We start from the raw sequence: 18,660 nt of genomic DNA, 5'->3' as shown, positions 1-18,660 counted from the left end.
TCAGGTTTAAAGTACTTTATATTCATGTAAAACTAAGTGCAGAATACTCTCAACTAAGTAGAAAAATGGTAAAAAGTGAAAAGTTTAAACTCTAGGACAGACAAATTAACATTTTCAGTCTTCCACCAAAACAGGATAAATGTCTCATATCCATAAAGGAAAAGAGAATGACAGATCTAACGTCAGGAAACTTTGTGTGCATATCAGAACTATGCGCCAGAACAATTGAAACTGAACAAATTTATCTTGGTGGATACATATCTTTATGGATATCATATTGTTGTATATCTAGTAAGAATAAAGCTAGAGTTACTATATACAAAAAAAGTTATATGCAGAATATGTAGTTACGTGCCAAGCTCTTCAGGTAAATGAATATTGTGTTGAACAGTTCTTTGAAAGCTGAGCTGCAATAATGGAATGGAAAACACACAAGCTCAAGTACTGACAATTTACAGCACACCAGCTCGAAGTATCTGAAGCTTTATAAAGATGCTAGAGATTGTTTTAATAAGAATATTGAGACTGAAACAGAGAATGGTTGTTTGTGAAGACTTTAATGTTGCTTTTCTGCAAGATAATACTGATAGAGAGCACTTCAAGTTGTTGATGTTCAGTTTTGGATTACTCCCCATGATGAAATTTCCTAACAGGGATTAAGGACACAGTGTAAGAGTCAGTCACAATTACTTTTTAGATCCAAGAACCTACAGTTATTTATCTGTGAAATGAAAAGTAAACGATTTAACTGACAATGATAGTAAAATGTTAACAGTACAATATGGCAAACTGTGTATTTTTATAAGGCAGACAGTTTTGAGTAAAATTTTAACTTGTTCTTAAATGTATCTCTAAGGCACTTTGACATTTCCCCCCTATAACGTAAGAGGGTAGTATTGAAAAGAAGCAAGGGCAAATGATGAGTGGCTCCTGGGATTAAAGTATGTGCTAGAAATAATGTGCTCTACTTAATCCAGACCACAAACTGTAATCTCTTACCATCAGTATTGCAAAATCCTCCAAGCTGTTACTAAAAATGGAACATACAATCATAAACATAAAAACTATTCTCAGAATAGGCAAAAATAATTTTGAAGGACATTAAGCAAAGAACAAACAACAGCATCGGCCAAAATGAAATGGAGCTCCTAGAAAACATTGGGTTGGTGCATAGTTCATAGCATTTTTACATATTAATAAACACAATAGGTAGACATAACAGAGACTTAAGTCATCAATAAAATATATTCACCTTCACCATTTACAATGGTGGGGTAAGTAACTGTTTGATTCCACAACTGTATAAATCACTTTTGAGTTGAAGAACTCATCAAGCCATATTTGGAGTGCATTTTCATCCTGAAAGGAAGTTCCTTGAAGACTGTTTGATAGACAGAGGATAAGGTGAAAATATGAGGGTGAAAGATCAGGTAAGTAAAGTAGATGTGGAATGACTTCCCAACCCAACTTTTACATGTTAGTTTTGTGTCAGCCTAGCAGGATGCAGGTGGGCATTATTGTGGAGTAGCATCACTTCACACAGTCTTCCTGGTTGTTGTTCTTGCATTGCATCTGCAAGATGTCTCATTTTTTGACAGTAAGTGTCAGAAGTGATGCTTACACCTCGGGGAAGTAATTTGTAGTACACCACACCATAACTGTTCGAACATCTTTTAACGGTTGTGATAATTAAACATATAACATGTCGGCCTTAGTTGCAAATAGAAACCAGACTTTATATAAGTTTCAGCAAAAATAATTTGGCCTTCTTCAGAAGCTATTGGCACTAAACTATTGCATGCCAAGGTTTGGCCATGTCAAGTATAAAACTATAGCAGAATAGTACCCAGTCATATATCAAAATTACTTAGCTGAAGAGAAACAGCAGGCCCCACTGCACTGACGATGACAGTATCCTGCGAGAGCTTCGCCAGAACTAATTGCAGTGAACAACTATGTACCGAGCACCGCAGATGGTCATGCGCATGCACATGTGGAAATATAGATGCATAAACAGTAGCTACCTTTATGTTAGGAATTGGATTAATAAAATCATATAAACTGTTAATGGAATAATCTGTAACCGAACTTACTTCTGAGGAGAACGAGAACCCTATAAATGGATTTAGAGCCCGTAAGAAAGACTAGCTATTCTTCAGCAAAATTATTCCTCAATTTTGATTACATTACCTGTAGTGATTGCCCAGGTTATTACATCTGCCAGACAGGGAGAGCCCTCTCAGCTAGATATAAAGAACATATACCCACAAAAAGTGGTGATGGCATGCATGGCTCAACTTTTGCTGAGCACCTTTTTCAGTTGGGCCATGCTCCAAATCCACCAAACACAGAGCTATTAAATTGTGAGGTTAAATGCACTAGGCTTGAGATCCTTGAGGAGTTGCAAATCTTTAAACACTTGTTGCTTGATAAAGAAAACCTACTTAATGACCAGTTACAATTGAGAAATAAGAACTTTTTTGAAGGTTTTCAACCTTTGTTTCTGTTGTGACTCGCCAATCTTTCAAAGTGATGCCGTGCAGTTACGGACGTCATCTACATGCGGCGCTGTCTGCCAGCCATGCAGCAGCAGCACCACCTATGCAGCCAGCCAGCCAGCAGCCACAGGACTTGGACTCAGTTATGATTTAACTGTTAAAGTGTATACACGTCTTACTCTGTTAACTTGATCTGTGACTTTCATGTATTGCATCTTCCTTGAAATATATTTGTTGAACTTGAAGTTATTACAATTGGAGAGGAGGATGGGATTTTTCTTTTCCATTGTTGACCCATGTGTTTCCACGGCTACTTTAGAGCAACTATTGCAAGGTCTCATAGAACAGCAAATGCTTCTCACAAATGCGATTCATGATTTCGTTGTGGCATCAAATGCAGGGCATCTCTCGTCATTGTCTCTACCTACTTTCCCTCCTTACGACAAGATGGCAGAAGACTGGTCTGATTATGAAAAACGTCTTCGACAGCACTTCTTGACATTTCATGTCGCAGATGAACAAACATGTAAGTCTCTGTTCGTTTCACGGATTTCACCTCAAATGTATCAGTTGTTGTCACAATTGGCTCCTTTGAAAGATCCTGCATCTTTGTCCTTTGCTGAAATGTGCTCACTTCTGTCCGTGTATTTTCAAAAGCAAACACATGTGGTAGCCTCTCGTGTTGCCTTTTATCGTTGTCAAAAACAACCGAATCAGTCCTATCATGCTTGGGCTGCTGAACATTATGGCCTTAGTAGAAAGTGTCGATTTGTTACTGAAGTTCACAAAGACTCCTATGCCAATTCCATGGTACAGGATGCTATTACCCTATCGGTGCCCGACAAAGAAGTTACGCAACGTGCCCCTCAGTTGGCAAATCCAACTCGCTCTTTTTTTTTTTTTTTTTTTTTTTTAATTTCTCACACCGCTGGAGTGCAAATAGAGGCATGGGAAAATACAACCTCTGTGTGATGTTGACGAAGTGTGTGGCGTGTCCCTGCCAGCCGATGTGGCTGCAGTATGCTCCCAAGCTCAGCCTTGGCCTCACCGTAAACAAACCTCTAAGAAACTGCAGCAAAAATCACAGCAACTTCCTTCATGTCCACCGTGTTTTATGAAACATTCACGAGAAGATTGTCCACAACATTGGGCCGTGTGTCACAAATGCAAAAAAAAAAAAAAAGGTAATGTGTCATCCGTTTGCAAATCCGACTGCATACGTGATGTTCATGACCATGACGCTAATTCTGATTCTGTTTTGTCTGTCAACTGTACTTCTTCCCTTTCAGGGAAGTTACTCCTCACTGTCCAAATACTTGGCTGAGATGTTCGCATGCAGGTGGATACTTTTTTTTTGCTGCCATTGTGCTGCCACTATCATCAATTATCAGACGTATCTTCAGTTGGGTTCTCCAATCCTGTCACCTGTCACTAGGCAATTACAGACTTACAATAAACAGAAGATTTCTCTCTTGGGACAATTTGATGCTGAGGTATCTTACAAATCTGCCATTTGCACTGTTCCCATATTTGTGGTCGACCATAGTAATGCAGAGAATCTTTTTGGTTTCGATGCCTTTCATGTTTTTGGGTTCTCCATAAATGACTCTGTCAGTATCATCTCTGATGGAATTCCTTATGCTCAATTGGATTCCTTGTCGATGACATTTTCATCCCTTTTTTCTCCTGGGTTAGGCCATGCAAATGACTTTGAAGCTCATATTGCGCTCAAACCCACTGCTCGGCCTAAGTTTTTTTGGGCTCGGCCCATTCCTGTGGCCCTTCGTGATCAGGTCAAACAGGAGCTGGATTGTCTCACTGCTTCAGGGGTCTTGCTTCCTGTCACTTCCAGTGAGTGGTCCTCTCCTGTCATTGTCATTGCTAAGCCATATGGTGTTATTCATCTCTGTGGTGATTTCAAAGTCACTGTAAATGCTCAATGCGTTATCGACACTTACCCTATACCTCAACCTGAAGAATTGTTCACTAAACTTGCTGGGGGCCAGTATTTTTCTACACTTGACCTGTCAGGAGCTTATCATCAACTTCCTCTCGACACTGCTTCCTGGCAGTTTCTGGTCCTTAACACACCTTTCAGCATCTATCAATACCAACGATTGCCATTCGGGGTTGCCAGCGCCCCTGCTCTCTTTCAGCGATTCTTGTAAAAATTATTGCTCACTTTAATATAGGATGGGGCCCCTCCACGCCCGCATCAACGTGGTGACCAAACCAAAAGTTCTACTGTCACCTCCGTAAGCATGTTAGTTTTGAATCAGGCGTCACAGGATGCAGGCTGTGATGTTGTCCATGTGTCTGGGTAAGATTACTCATTTACATGGTCCATCAGGAGATAGAAGTGGTCGAAAGCGATTGAAGGGTAGCGGTTGTAAGGGCAGAGGGAAAAAAAGTGCCAAGGCCAGAGCCAAGGGAAAAAAAAACCTCTGCGACAGTAGGACGGGTAGTAAGGGCAGTAGCGGCTTGCTTGCTGCGATAGAGCATGCAAGGTGAGGTCGGTTAGCGTGAGGTATCATGCATCGTTACCTATGTGCTGCATGTCCGTTAGCTGGGTCAGTCCGAGTGCTGCGGCTGGGTTCGCTTGTAGTCCCCTGGGCCGGCTGCAGTGGCTTCCTCCCTGTAACATAAGAGTTCGGCGCGGCAACGCATGCGTTGCTGTTAGGCCCTCTGCTGCGCCTTGTCGTCGGTGACTTGGTGCAGCTTCATCAGGCTGGTGCAGAACGACAGTGATCGGCTACCATTCAGCGTCCTCCTCTACTGCACACCGCAGCCCTTTTCCAATGCAGCTGCAAGGAGCTCCGTTTGATCGAAGAGCTGCGACAGTTCAGCGTCCGAGGAAGTGTTGCCGTTCGGTCGCATCTTGGCGATGAAGGCTGCCCTTTCGGCTTCTCGATCCCTTGCGGGGCCCGCTCCCAGAGCGGTCGGCGTTGCCACCAGTTCAGCTGGGGCTGCGGTTTTCTTCTTAGCACCTTTCACCTGCGGTGCTGCTGGGGCAACCGCTGGCTCAGGCACGCGGACGTCCTTCTGCGAGGTCGCAGGAGTGTTCGCTGGTACTACTGCGCCGGGGCCTCGGGCGAAGACTGCACGCAGCTGCCTTAAGGCCTCTTCTTTCTCTGCAGCCACGGCGGCTGCGAAGGCAGCCCTCTCTGTCGCAATGACGGCTCTGAGGGCTGCAGTGGCCTCCTTCACGGCGGTGCCGAGTTCGAGGTCACGTATCTTCTCGGGAGCGCGGGCGGCGTCCTGGCCGCCCGTTTCCAAGCGGTCTTCCCTGCCCCTGGCAGGTGGAGCTGCTGCTGCTGCGCCGTCCCTCTGCTGCGCCGGGCTGTTCTGCGCCCTACGCCGTTTCTGACGTCGTCTTCGCTTCTTCCGCTGCGTCGGTGCGGCCGCGGCCGCCTCGCCGCCCCCGACACGGCTGCGGCTTGTAAAAGCAGCACAGCCGCGCCAGCTGGCGACGTGCGGGCCGCCACACCGGACACAGGTCGGCAGAACGTTGCTGCCGCGGTCGCAGGCGCGGCTGTCGTGCTCCCCTGAGCACTTGACGCACCGCACCGCGTTGCGGCAATACTTCGCAACATGGCCCTCGCCCTGGCACCTGAAGCACTGGGGCTGGGGGTCCATGGCGGTCGGGAGAGCCTCTGACGTCACCGGGAAGCCCAGCAGCTTCCGCAAGTCGAAGATGTCGCTCCCGCCGTCGACCGTATGCACGGTCACGGCATAGAGCGGCGCCCTCTTCTTGTTGGTCCGGTTGTGCAGCCTTGCGGTTACACCACCAAACCCGGCTCGCAGCAGCCCTTCCCGGACCGCTGCCTCGTCACAGCACCAAGGTAGCCCCCTGAGGAGTGCCTTGGTCGTCTTCATCCTTCCTGCGGAAGGTGCCTTCTCACGCGCCGGCGGCGCGTCGACGATGTGGTCGGCCACTGCGACCTTGATCGCCCTGTGGTCGGCCACGTTTGCGGCTCGAACGCAGATCAGCGAGTCTGTATCGACAGACTCGTAGACCACTTCGTTCCGTGCGCAGTTCGTCATGGTGTCGAACAGCGCTGTCCACCCACCTTTACACTTGATGTATAAAGGGGGGACAGGCCGCGACTCGTCTTCTCTGGAGTTCCTTGCATGGTCGGCAGACTTAGTGAGTTGCGCAACCGAAGGACCCTTCGTAGCGGCAGGTTTCCTCTGCGCACCCTTCTTTCCCATGCTGTGAGGCGCGAAACACGACAATCTGCACGCGTTGTCAAAACAACGCACGACAATTTGCTCTGCGCGGCTCCCACAGCACAGAAACCTCTTCACGAGCTCTCAACGGCCGAGTTAGCGTAGCGCGCAACGGCAGCGATGCGCACGCCTCGCCAGCTCAGGCATATTGCTCACTGTCCCTGGGTGTATCAATTACCAGGACAACATTGTTGTCACTGGCTCCACCACTGATGAACATCTTCAAAATCTCTGCACACTTTTTCATGTCTTACAGACTGCCGGTCTTAAGTGTAAACCTATTTGGGGTTTCTACTCTCTTGGGATGGTATTCGTCCACTTCAGTAAACTGTTGTTGCAATCAATGCCCTTCCTTGCCCTTTATCTGTTAAGGAACTGCAGGCCTTCTTGGGGGAAAATAGCATACTCTCACAAGTTTTTACTGTCTGCTGCTTTGGTGGCTCAGCCGTTGCATTGGCTGTTGCATAAAAACATGCCTTTTCACTGGTCCATGTCATGCAATGCGGCTTTCCAGAAATTGAAGACTATGCTGAAACAGGCCCCATGCCTGGCTACTTATCGACCTGCCAACATCTTGTTCTTGCCACGGACGCCTCTCAATACGGGGTCGGTGCAGTCCTTGTGCACCGTTCTTCTGACGGTTCTGAACAACCCATTGCTTATGCCTCCAAAACGCTCACAGATGCCCAGCATAAGTATTCTCAAATTGAAAAAGAAGGTTTGGCCATTATTTATGCTCTTCATAAGTTTGGTGTTTTTCTCTATGGATCCAATTTTCATCTTGTTATGGATCACAAACCATTTGTTTCCTTGCTTCATCCATCAACATCACTTCCCGACAAGGCTGCACACCGCCTCCAGCATTGAGCTCTTTACTTGTCTTCAATTATGAGATTCATTTCTGGCCGACAGCTCAGCATGTGAATGCTGATGCACTGTCTCACCTTCCCTTGGGTTCTGATCTGGCATTCAATAGGGACAAACTTTTGTGTTTCCACCTGGATGTTGTTAGCAGTGGGTTGTGGATGGGTTCCCCGTCACCAGGGACCAGCTGGCAGCTGCTACGGGTTCTGACCCTACCCTCTGCAGGGTTTTACACTGCATTCAGAAGGGTTGGCCATATCATCCGTCCGCTAAGACTTCTGATCCGTTGCGGAACTACTACACTTTGCATTACCGCCACACGGCTAAGGATGGTGTTATCCTCCTTTCCACTGAAAATGCTTTGCTGTGTGTTGTGGTACCTGTGTCATTGCATGCTTCGGTCTTGTGCCTCCTTCACCAAGGGCACTGGGGTGTCTCTCGCACAAAATCTCTGGCGCACCGTCATGTGTACTGGCCCGGAATCGACTCAGAAATCGCACACATGGACGCTGCCTGCAGCCCTTGTGCGTCATAGGCCACCACCCTGAAGTCATCTTTGTCACTGTGGCCTTCACCTGAGAAGCCTTGGGAGCATATTCATGCTGAGTTTGCGGGACCTTTTTCAGGTACTTATTGGCTTCTCGTTATGGGCCCCTACTCTAACTTTCCTTTCATTGTCCGTTGCACGTCACCTACCACTGCGGCAACCACCAATGCTCCAGCTCACATTTTCTCTTTGGAAGGCCTTTCCTCCACTCTTTTTACTGATAATGGTCCGCAATTTGCCTCTACCGAGTTTGTGGATTTTTGTGCCTGTCATGGCGTCATGCATGTCACGGCCCCTCCGTTCCATCCACAGTCAAACGGTGAGGCTGAATAACTGGTCTGCACATTTAAGGATCAGATGAGGAAACTCCTGACCTCTTCTGCTGCTGCTGATGTGCTTCTGCTATTTCTGGCTTCTTACTGTTTCACTCTCATGGGCGACCACAGCCCAGCTGAGCTCTTACATGGCCAACAGCCCCGCACACTACTTCATCTTCTGAGGCCTTCCACCTCAAGGCCGTGAGTGCCTTCACTTGGCCAGTTCACCGCTGATGACCTTGTATGGGTATGGGGATATGGCAGGTGGCCATAGTGAAGTCCTGGCTGCATCTTACGACACCATGGCCGACGCCTGTATGAAATCCAGATGGACACGGGTGTTGCAGTGCGTCATTCGGACCAACTTCGGCCTCATGTACCAGCAACGCCTGTTCCGAATGCCGCTACACCACCTTCGGCTCTACCTGATGCTTGGGCTACAGGAATCTCTCATTACTCACAACACAGTTCTCTCACCCTCATATCGGAGCCAGCACAAGAACTGACGCCACCAGGAGACGTGCCCATGCAGGGACCAGATGACCATCATCTGTCGGAGTAACTCTACTCCCCTCCTTCTCCTATGGATGCGGACACATCGCCCATGTCTCCTGTTATAACAACCGTACTTGTCACAATGGTAGATTGGTGCACGGGGCCCCAGCAGATTCGATCCCACATCTCCTGTAATCTAGACCCGTTATCATCGGGGACACTTCTGTCCGTATGGGAAGCCTCTTCCTTGAGACTTTATGGCCAGTCAAACAACACCTACGGACATTAGCAATCCACCTCCATCAAGACCTGTGCAAAAAATTCCAAGGGGGGAAAAGTGTTGTGACTCACCGATCTTTCAAAGTGCCGCCGCACAGTTACGTGCATCCTCTACATGCAGCACTGTCTGCCAACCATGCAGCTGCAGTGCCACCTAAGCGGCCAGCCAGCTGGACTCAGTTATGATTTGACTGTTAAAGTGTATACACGTCTTACTCTGTTTACTTGATCTGTGACTTTCATGTATTGCGTCTTCCTTGAAATATATTTGTTCAACTTGAAGTTATTACAGTTTCACCAGCCCTGATGTTACGGTGCCTTTGTAGTTGTCGATGCCTGACTCCACTTTCTTTAGTCAAATAGTAATGTATCCACAGCTGAGGAATAATTTTGCTGAAGTATAGCTAGTCTTTCTTACAGGCTCCAAATCCATTTATAGGGCGCTCGTTCTCCTCAGAAGCAAGTTCGGTTACAGATTATTCCATTAACAGTTTATATGATTTTATTAATCCAATTCCTAACATAAAGGTAGCTACTGTTTATGCATCTATATTTCCACATGTGCATGCACATGACCATCTGTGGAGGCTCGGTACATAGTTGTTCACTGCAATTAATTCTGGCAAAGCTCTCGCAGGATACTGACCTCGTCAGTGCAGTGGGGCCTGCTGTTTCTCTTCAGCTAAGTAATTTTGATATATGACTGGGTACTATTCTGCTATAGTTTTATACTTGACATGGCCAAACCTTGGCACGCAATAGTTTAGTGTCAAAAGCTTCGTAAGAAGGCCAAATTATTTTTGCTGTAACCTAGGTAAAGATTGGTTTCTATTTGCAACTGAGGCTGACATGTTATATGTTCAATAACATTATCTCTTGTGGGCATGTACTAGTCTTTGTGTGGAAAGGGCTTGCTGCTTTGTCTGGGTTCAATCATTCCTTTCTTTTCCTTATGATAGCTTAAAGACACCATTTCTCATTACCAATAATGATACAAGATAGGAATGAGCACTGTTGTTCATGAGTCAGTTGATGAGCAGAGATTCACATATGGCCATCTGCTGATTTTGGCTTAGAGTGTGTAATACCCATACACCCAGTTTTTGAGCCTAGCCCTTTGCATTCAAATGTCACACAATAGTGGAATGATCACAGTTCATTACATTTGCCAGTTCTCATGTATAATGATATGGATCATTGTGGATTAATGCTTGTAAATAATGTTCATCAAACTCCAAAAGTCTTCCCAAATGTGGAGAGTCACTAATGTCAAAATTATCCCCTTAAAATGAGAAAACTATTTTCATGCCAACTTCTGTCCTTTGGCATAATCCTCATACACAGCACAAATTTTACTGTCCACTTCTGCTGCTTTCACCCCTCTATTGAACTCAGTTCCACACACATCTTCAAATGACAAAAAGACAATATGTAAACTCACAAATAGCAACAGTGAACTAAAAATAAAAAATGATGATTGATAAACAAACCCGTAACAGCCATAATATTGACATGCAAAAACAAAATGACTACAAACTTATTCACTAACCTAATAGCTCTGACAGAAATAATGAAGCTTTCATCATTGGCTACCAAATTCAATTATTACTACCTCACAATGGCAGAAAACATTTATACCCACTAACAGTCAACCAAATGGTGGTGCCTTTGACATTATTAGTGACATTGGTATATCTCTTCTCAAATGGTTTACTGTATCCTCTAGGTTTATATCTTTACTCTTCAATATTTTGGGCAGGGACAAGAATGTGAGAAAATTATCTGGTGTCACATTCCTTTTGCCTGTGATGAATAGTGTCATAGGCTTCATGACTGCATGTTCAAAAGGTGTTTGAGTCTGTGATTGATGTTCATTCTTTCCCATTTATGGAAATCTGTTGTGTACATCCAGTGCTAAATAAGACCTGGTGCCACACATTTTTGACTTATTAGCTATAAATCTGTCTCTGAACATGAGTGATCAGTATGTCGAACTGCAATGAATAGGACCCAAGTTTAAATCCAGAATTGTTAAGGATTTTTCTCTGGTGGGAGGTCGGGAACAAGGTGCACTCAGGCTAGCAAGGTGTATTGAGGAGAAGATAATAGAATGAGAAACTGTGACTCAAGTGTCCAGAAAGATGACAAAGGCTATGAGAATTGTGTTCTGACTCCATGCCCATCCAAATCAAATCCAAATGATATCAAATGTTAGAGGACGACACTGGGTAGTTGGCACTGTGTGGTCCTCTGGGCCTGATTTTGGAGTTACTTAGTTACTAGCCATGTAATCCCCTACTGTTTTCAGCTGCATTTAGCCTTAATGTGAAAGAGCAGTTCATTAATTGTTCTTTCCATGAAAAAATTCCTAATTGTTACTAAAATCTTGGCTATGCCCTGATATTGAATAAATCTCATAGTTACCTAAATTTATCTCCTTGACATTGTATTGTGAAAGAACCACAGGCCCAAATTTTCTGACCACAAGCTATCATGACTCCTTAGGCACAAAAAAATTACAGACATACAGAACTGCAATAAATGCATTAGCTTAGAAAGAGAAACACACCAAATGTAGTTTTCCAGTTCCCTGCAAGTTTGTATCTCTGAGCACAGTTTTGCGTGTTTTAGCATTGTCATCTATGAATAGTTGTCAAGAACTAGTGTGTTGTGAATTTTGGTGTTGCATTAGTCCTGCTGACTGATGTAAAACATTCTGCTTTTATAGTATGTTAGTTTCACTCAGAAAATCTTCGATTCTGTCCTGTCTTTTCCAAACTCTGGACAAACCACACAAAGTTGTGAGGATAACTGACACCTACAATTTCCTTCCTGTCTTCTTCTTCTGCATCTAAGGCCATATCTTTTTGAATGTCATTCATTACTGTTTTCTCTGTTGCATTGCAGGTCACCCTTTCTGGAATGTTATGGTGGGTCTGATAGAAGAGTTTGTCATTTTGCTGTAATAAGTCATTGGTCATACTTTCACATCACAACTACTTTCACTTGGTTCAGCAATTTTTGTGCCAGTGTTCTTTTTTTAAATTATTGATGCCATTGTAACAAATGCTGTTAAACATTCAGGAACTTATTGGTGAACCTGCATCCAAACTCCACACTGGAAGAAGCCGAAATGATCAAGTAGCCACGGACATGAAACTCTGGCTTCTGTCTCATATTCAAAACCTCCGTCAAATATTTCATGAACTTGTACAGGTAAGTTTGGATGTGCCTTTCTTTGTTATGATTGTTCTTCATAAGTACCTTCCATTAATCTTATTGCAGTTCATAATGACAAAAAGTTTATCATTTTATTTATTTGTTTTGCTTATTGAATTATATGTAGTACATTTTATTGCATAATACTGGACTGTTGACTGAAATATAGAGTTTAATCACTAGCAGGATAGTTGTAGTGTGTTGAACATATACTGTGACTAATCTACAATGGCCTTTGTATTTATTAAATTACATTGTATGTATTATTTTCTAAGAATTTTTTGTACAATTTGATTCACATGTGAAATTTACTTTACTGGTGTAATTTTGTAATAGATGGTCTCTAAAGCAAGTTCGGCCATAGTCTAATATTTTGACTGAATATGCCACATGTCTTTACCATATAATTTCTTTTTTCAATTTATACATTATTTTTAATGTACATTAAAACCTCCATACTAGAAATCCATGACAGTGGTAGCACTTTCAGTATTTTGAATAGTAGCTTAGATGACTATCATCTATCATTTCTGCCACAATAGCTTTCCTTTAACTTCTGAAAGCCTCGAAAGCTGTTGGACAATTCCAACAGACTATGAAACCATATTTTAAATGAACATGGAAATGGAAATGAACAGCCTTCATTAGTGATGGTTCATATATGTAGGTTTTTAGATTCTGCAAAGTAACAACCCATAGGCTACTCAAATTTTTATTCATCTATTCAATGTTCTTTCACCTTTATCTACTTATACATCTACATCTATATCTTTAATCTATGAATCGCCATAGAACATGTGTGGCTGAAGGTACTTCTCATTGTACAGTATGTTAATAATGCATCCAATTACATTAATGTACGGAGTGTGGGAGAATGTATAATGCAGTTGTGCAAGCTGTAATTACTCTAATTTTATCTCTACAACCACTATGGGATTGATGTTTAGGAGGATGAAGTATATTTTTAACTTCCACCTTGACAGCCAGATCTTAGAATCCCTTAAGCAGGTTTCTGTGAGCATGTTTCTTTGAATGCATGCCAAGTAACACTTTTAGCATTTCCCTGTTGCACTCTTCTGCCAGAAAAACAAGTCTTTATCACTGACATTTGTGCTGTCTTCATTTACATATAGTTGGTGTGCCCTTTTATTTTTATCTGATATGAATTTGTATACTCAGACACTAATATTATACTTATAAATTTTTTGTAAGCAAAATTTAGTTTCCCAATATCCTATTAGTGTTAAATCTGGCTTCTAGATACTGAGTTTGAAGGTATTAGGGTAGATTACTTCAGATTCTGGGTACCAAATATAAACATTATTTAAACATATTTATATACTGACATCTATTAAAGACAATTCCAAGTACTCTGCAGATGGATCACTCTAAAGTACAGTTTCAGTTACAATATATTTCGATAACTGTCAGAATATTAATATCAAATCCTTTATCACTAGAAGTGTAATCTTAGTCACAAATATGTATGATCTGATGTAAAAGCTTTCAGTGGGTAATGTGAAACACTATGATCAACAGCATCATTTATTTACTCTCTCTCTCTCTCTCTCTCTCTTCAAAATACACACACACACACACACACACACACTATAATAACACAGAGTTGTGTGTTTCTAAAAAGCTGAAATACTTTGACTAATTTTTTAACATCATTTTAGAACTTTGAGAGATAATCCATAACTGAACTTGCTGACAGATTAAAATTGTGCATTGGTCTAGGACTTGAACTGGGGCCTTTGCCTTTCATAGACAAGTATTCTACTGACTGAGCTTTCCAAGCATGACTCATGAACTGCGCTCACAGCTTTACTTCCACCAGTATAACTTATAGCTTCCAAACTTCACAGGAGTTCTCCTGCATACCCTGTGGGATTAGCACTGCTGGAAGAAAATATATTGCTGAGATGTGGCTTAACCATGGTCTGGGGTATTGCTTCCTGAAAGAATTTTCACTCTGCTGCTGAGTGTACACTGATTTGAAACTTTCTGGCAAATTACAATTATGTGCTGGTTCTGGACTTGAACTGTGGGCCTTTGGCTTTTGTGAGCAAGCACAACCCATGAACTGCCTTTACAACTTTACATCTCCTATTGACTCATCTCCTACCTGCAAAACTTCACCAGATGAGATACGAGCAGAAGTGAAGCTGTGAGACCAGATTCAGAGTTGTGGTTGGATAGCTCAGTTTGCAAAGCACTCCACTATGAAAGGCAAAGGTCCCATTTTTGAGTCCTGGTCCAGCACATAGTTTTAATCTACCAGTAGGTTTCAGTTCAATGCATGTTCCACTGTAGGGAGAAAATTTATTCAGACAACCCATAATTCTTAATGAGAGATGTTGATGAAAGTGAAACTTATCTGTAAGCAGGGCCTACATGTTATTCACTCAGATTCATTTCAAATGGCTACTTGCTTAGCCCTTCCCCCCCCCCCCCCCCCCCCCCCCCCCCCCCACTCTCCACTCCCCCATGAACCATGGACCTTGCTGTTGATGGGGAGGCTTCATGCCTCAGCAATGCAGATAACCATACCATTGGTGCAACCACAATGGAGGGGTATCTGTTGCGAGGCCAGACAAACGTGTGGTTCCTGAATAGGGGCAGCAGCCTTTTCAATAGTTGCAGGGGCAACAGTCTGGATGATTGACTGATCTGGCCTTGTAACACTAACCAAAATGGCCTGGCTCTGCTGGTACTGTGAACTGCTAAAAACAAGGGGAAATTACAACTGTAATTTTTCTCATGGGCATGCAGCTTTACTGTATGGTTAAATGATGATGGCATCCTTTTGGGTAAAATATTCCAGCAGTAAAATGGTCCCCCATTTGGATCTCCAGGCAGGGACTACTCAGGAGGACGTCATTATAAGGAGAAAGAAAAGTAGCGTTCTACAGATCAGAGCGTGGAATGTCAGATCCCTTAATTGGGCAGGTAGGTTAGAAAATTTAAAAATGGGAAATGGATAGGTTAAAGTTAGATATTGTCGGGATTAGTGAAGTTCAGTGGCAGGAGGAACAAGACTTTTGGTCAGGTGAATACAGGGTTATAAATTCAAAATCAAATAGGGTTAATGCTGGAGTAGGTTAAATAATAAATAAAAAAATAGGAGTGTGGGTAAGCTACTACGTACAGCATAGTGAAAACACACAGTAGTACAAGTTTATATGCCAACTAGCTCTGCAGATCACGAAGAGATTGAGATTATTCAGATAATAAAGGGAGATGAAAACTTAATAGTCATGGGGTACTGGAATTCAGTAGTAGAAAAAGGAAGAGAAGGAAATGTAGTAGGTGAATATGGAATGGGGGTAAGAAATGACAGAGGAAGCCGCCTGCACAGAGCATAACTTAATCATAACTAACACTTGGTTCAAGAATTATGAAAGAAGGTTGTATACATGGAAGAGGCCTGAGATTCTGGAAGGTTACAGATAGATTATATAATAGTAAGACCCCGATTTAGAAACAAGGTTTTAAATTGTAGAACATTTCCAGGGGCAGATGTGGACTCTGACCACAATCTATTGGTTATGAACTGTAGAGTAAAACTTAAGAAACTGCAAAAAGGTGGGAATTTAAGGAGATGGGACCTGGGTAAACTGACTAAACCAGAGGTTGCACAGAGTTTCAGGGAGAGCATAAGGGAACAATTGACAGGAATGGGGAAAAGAAATACAGTTCAAGAAGAATGGGTATCTTTGAGGGATGAAGTAGTCAAGGAGACAGAGGATCAAGTTGGTAAAAAGACAAGGGCTAGTGGAAATCCTTGGGTAACAGAAGAAATATTGAATTTAATTGATGAAAGGAGAAAATATAAAAATGTAGTAAATGAAGCAGGCAAAAACGAATACAGACGTCTCAAAAATGAGATCGACGAAAAGTGGAAAATGGCTAAGCAGGGATGGCTAGAGGACAAATCTAAGGATGTAGAGGCATATATACTAGGGGTAAGATAGGTACTGCCTGCAGGAAAATAAAAGAGTCCTTTGGAGAAAAGAGAGCCACTTGTATGAATATCAAGACCTCAGATGGAAACCCAGTTCTAAGCAAAGAAGGTAAAGCAGAAAGGTGGAAGGAGTATATAGAGGGTCTATACAAGGGCGATGTACTCTAGGACAATATTATGGAAATGGAAGAGGATGTAGATGAAGATGAAAGGGGAGATATGATACTGCGTGAAGAGGTCAACAGAGCACTGAAAGAGCTGAGTCGAAAGAAGGCCCCGGGAGTAGACAACATTCCATTAGAACTACTGACGGCCTTGGGAGAGCCAGTCCTGACAAAACGCTACCATCTGGTGAGCAAGATGTATGAGACAGGCGAAATACCCTCAGACTTCAAGAAGAATATAATAATTCCATTCCCAAAGAAAGCAGGTGTGAAAATTACCAAATTATCAGTTTAATAAGTCACAGTTGCAAAATACCAACGAGAATTATTTACAGATGAATGGAAAAACTGGTAGAAGCCGACCTCAGGGAAGATCAGTTTGGATTCCACAGAAATGTTGGAACACATGAGGCAATACTGATCTTACAACTTATCTTAGAAGATAGATTATGGAAAGGCAAACCTACATTTCTAGCATTTGTAGACTTAGAGAAAGCTTTTGACAATGTTGACTGGAATACTCTCTTTCAAATTCTGAAGGTGGCAGAGGTAAAATACAAGGAGTGAAAGGCTATTTACAATTTGTACAGAAACCAGATGGCAGTTATAAGAGTTGAGAGACATGAAAGGGAAGCAGTGGTAGGGAAGGGAGTGAGAAAGGGTTGTAGCCTATCCCTGATGTTATTCAATCTGTATATTGAACAAGCAGTAAAGGAAACAAAAGAAAAATTCAGAGTGGGCATTAAAATCCATGGAGCAGAAATAAAAACTTTGAGGTTCGCCGATGACATTGTAATTCTGTTAGAGACAGCAAAGGACTTGGGAGAACAGTTGAACGGAAGGGAGAGTGTCTTGATAGGAGGGTACAAGATGAACATCAACAAAAGCAAAACAAGGATAACGGAATGTAGTCGAATTATGTTGGGTGATGCTGAGGGAATTAGATTAGGAAATGAGACACTTAAAGTAGTAAAAGTGTTTTGCTATGGGAGAAGAGAAATTTGTGGCACAATTTGACTAGAAGATAGGATCGGTTGGTAGGATATGTTGTGAGGCATCAAGGGATCACCAATTCAGTATTGGAAGGCAGTGTGGAGGGTAAAAATCGTAGAGGGAGACCAAGAGATGATTACACTAAGTAGATTCAAAAGGATGTAGTTTGCAGTAGGTACTGGGAGATGAAGAAGCTTGCACAGGATGGAGTAGCATGGAGAGATGCATCAAACCAGTCTCAGGACTGAAGACCACAGCAACAACACAACAACTTGCCTATCAAACAGACCTTAAAGTATTGGTGCACTTAGGTGGCTTACAGTAACTTACTCAAAGTTTAGCCTTCAAAATATTGGAAATCACCATTAGTAAGTCAACAAGTATTTTTATTGGAAATGATTGTGTAATTATGTTTCAGACTTTTATTAAGAAAGCACAAGACGATATTAATGTTATTATGCCAGGATATACTCATCTCCAAAGAGCTCAAGCAATTCGTTGGAGTCACTGGTTACTAAGGTAAGGTCATTTATCTGCAGCTTCCATTTACAGCATTAGCAATAGAAAATACACTGAGGAGCCAAAGAAACTGCTACACACGCCTAATATCATTAGGGCCCCTGCGAGCACACATAAGTGTCACAACATGATGTGTCATGGACTCCACTAATGTCTGAAGTAGTGCTGGAGGGAACTGACACTGTGAATCCTGCAGGGCTGTCCACAAATCCATATGAGTCTGAGGATGTGGAGATCTCTTCTGAACAGCATGTTGCAAGGCGCCCCTGATATGCTCAATAATGTTCATGTCTGAAGAGTTTTGTGGCCAGTGGAAGTGTTTTAACTCAGAAGACTGTTCCTGGAACCACTCTGTAGCAATTCTGTATGTGAGGAGTGTTGCATTGTCCTGCTGGAATTGCTCAAGTCCGTCAGAATACACAATGGACATGAATGGATGCAGGTGATCACACAGGATACTTACATACATTTCACCTGTCAGAATCATATCTAGACCTATCAGGGGTCCCATACCACTCCAACGGCACACACTCCACAGCATTACAGAGCCTCCATCAGCTTGAACAGT

At 42.9% G+C, this 18,660-nt stretch overlaps 1 protein-coding gene across 2 annotated transcripts in view; it reads left to right on the top strand.

Moving 5' to 3' along the window:
* LOC126271222 (argininosuccinate lyase) overlaps positions 1-18,660 on the top strand; it is an 83,823-nt gene that overhangs the window by 24,876 nt on the left and 40,287 nt on the right. For both annotated transcript variants that reach the window (XM_049974134.1, XM_049974133.1), the window contains exons 5-6: positions 12,315-12,446; positions 17,992-18,092. In XM_049974134.1, coding sequence (XP_049830091.1) covers positions 12,315-12,446; positions 17,992-18,092 — 233 coding nt within the window. The remainder of the gene's footprint in view (positions 1-12,314; positions 12,447-17,991; positions 18,093-18,660) is intronic.

This window comes from Schistocerca gregaria, chromosome 1 (assembly GCF_023897955.1).
Source record: "Schistocerca gregaria isolate iqSchGreg1 chromosome 1, iqSchGreg1.2, whole genome shotgun sequence".
In the NCBI taxonomy this organism is placed as follows: domain Eukaryota; kingdom Metazoa; phylum Arthropoda; class Insecta; order Orthoptera; family Acrididae; genus Schistocerca; species Schistocerca gregaria.
This window is presented reverse-complemented; position numbering and strand designations above follow the sequence as displayed.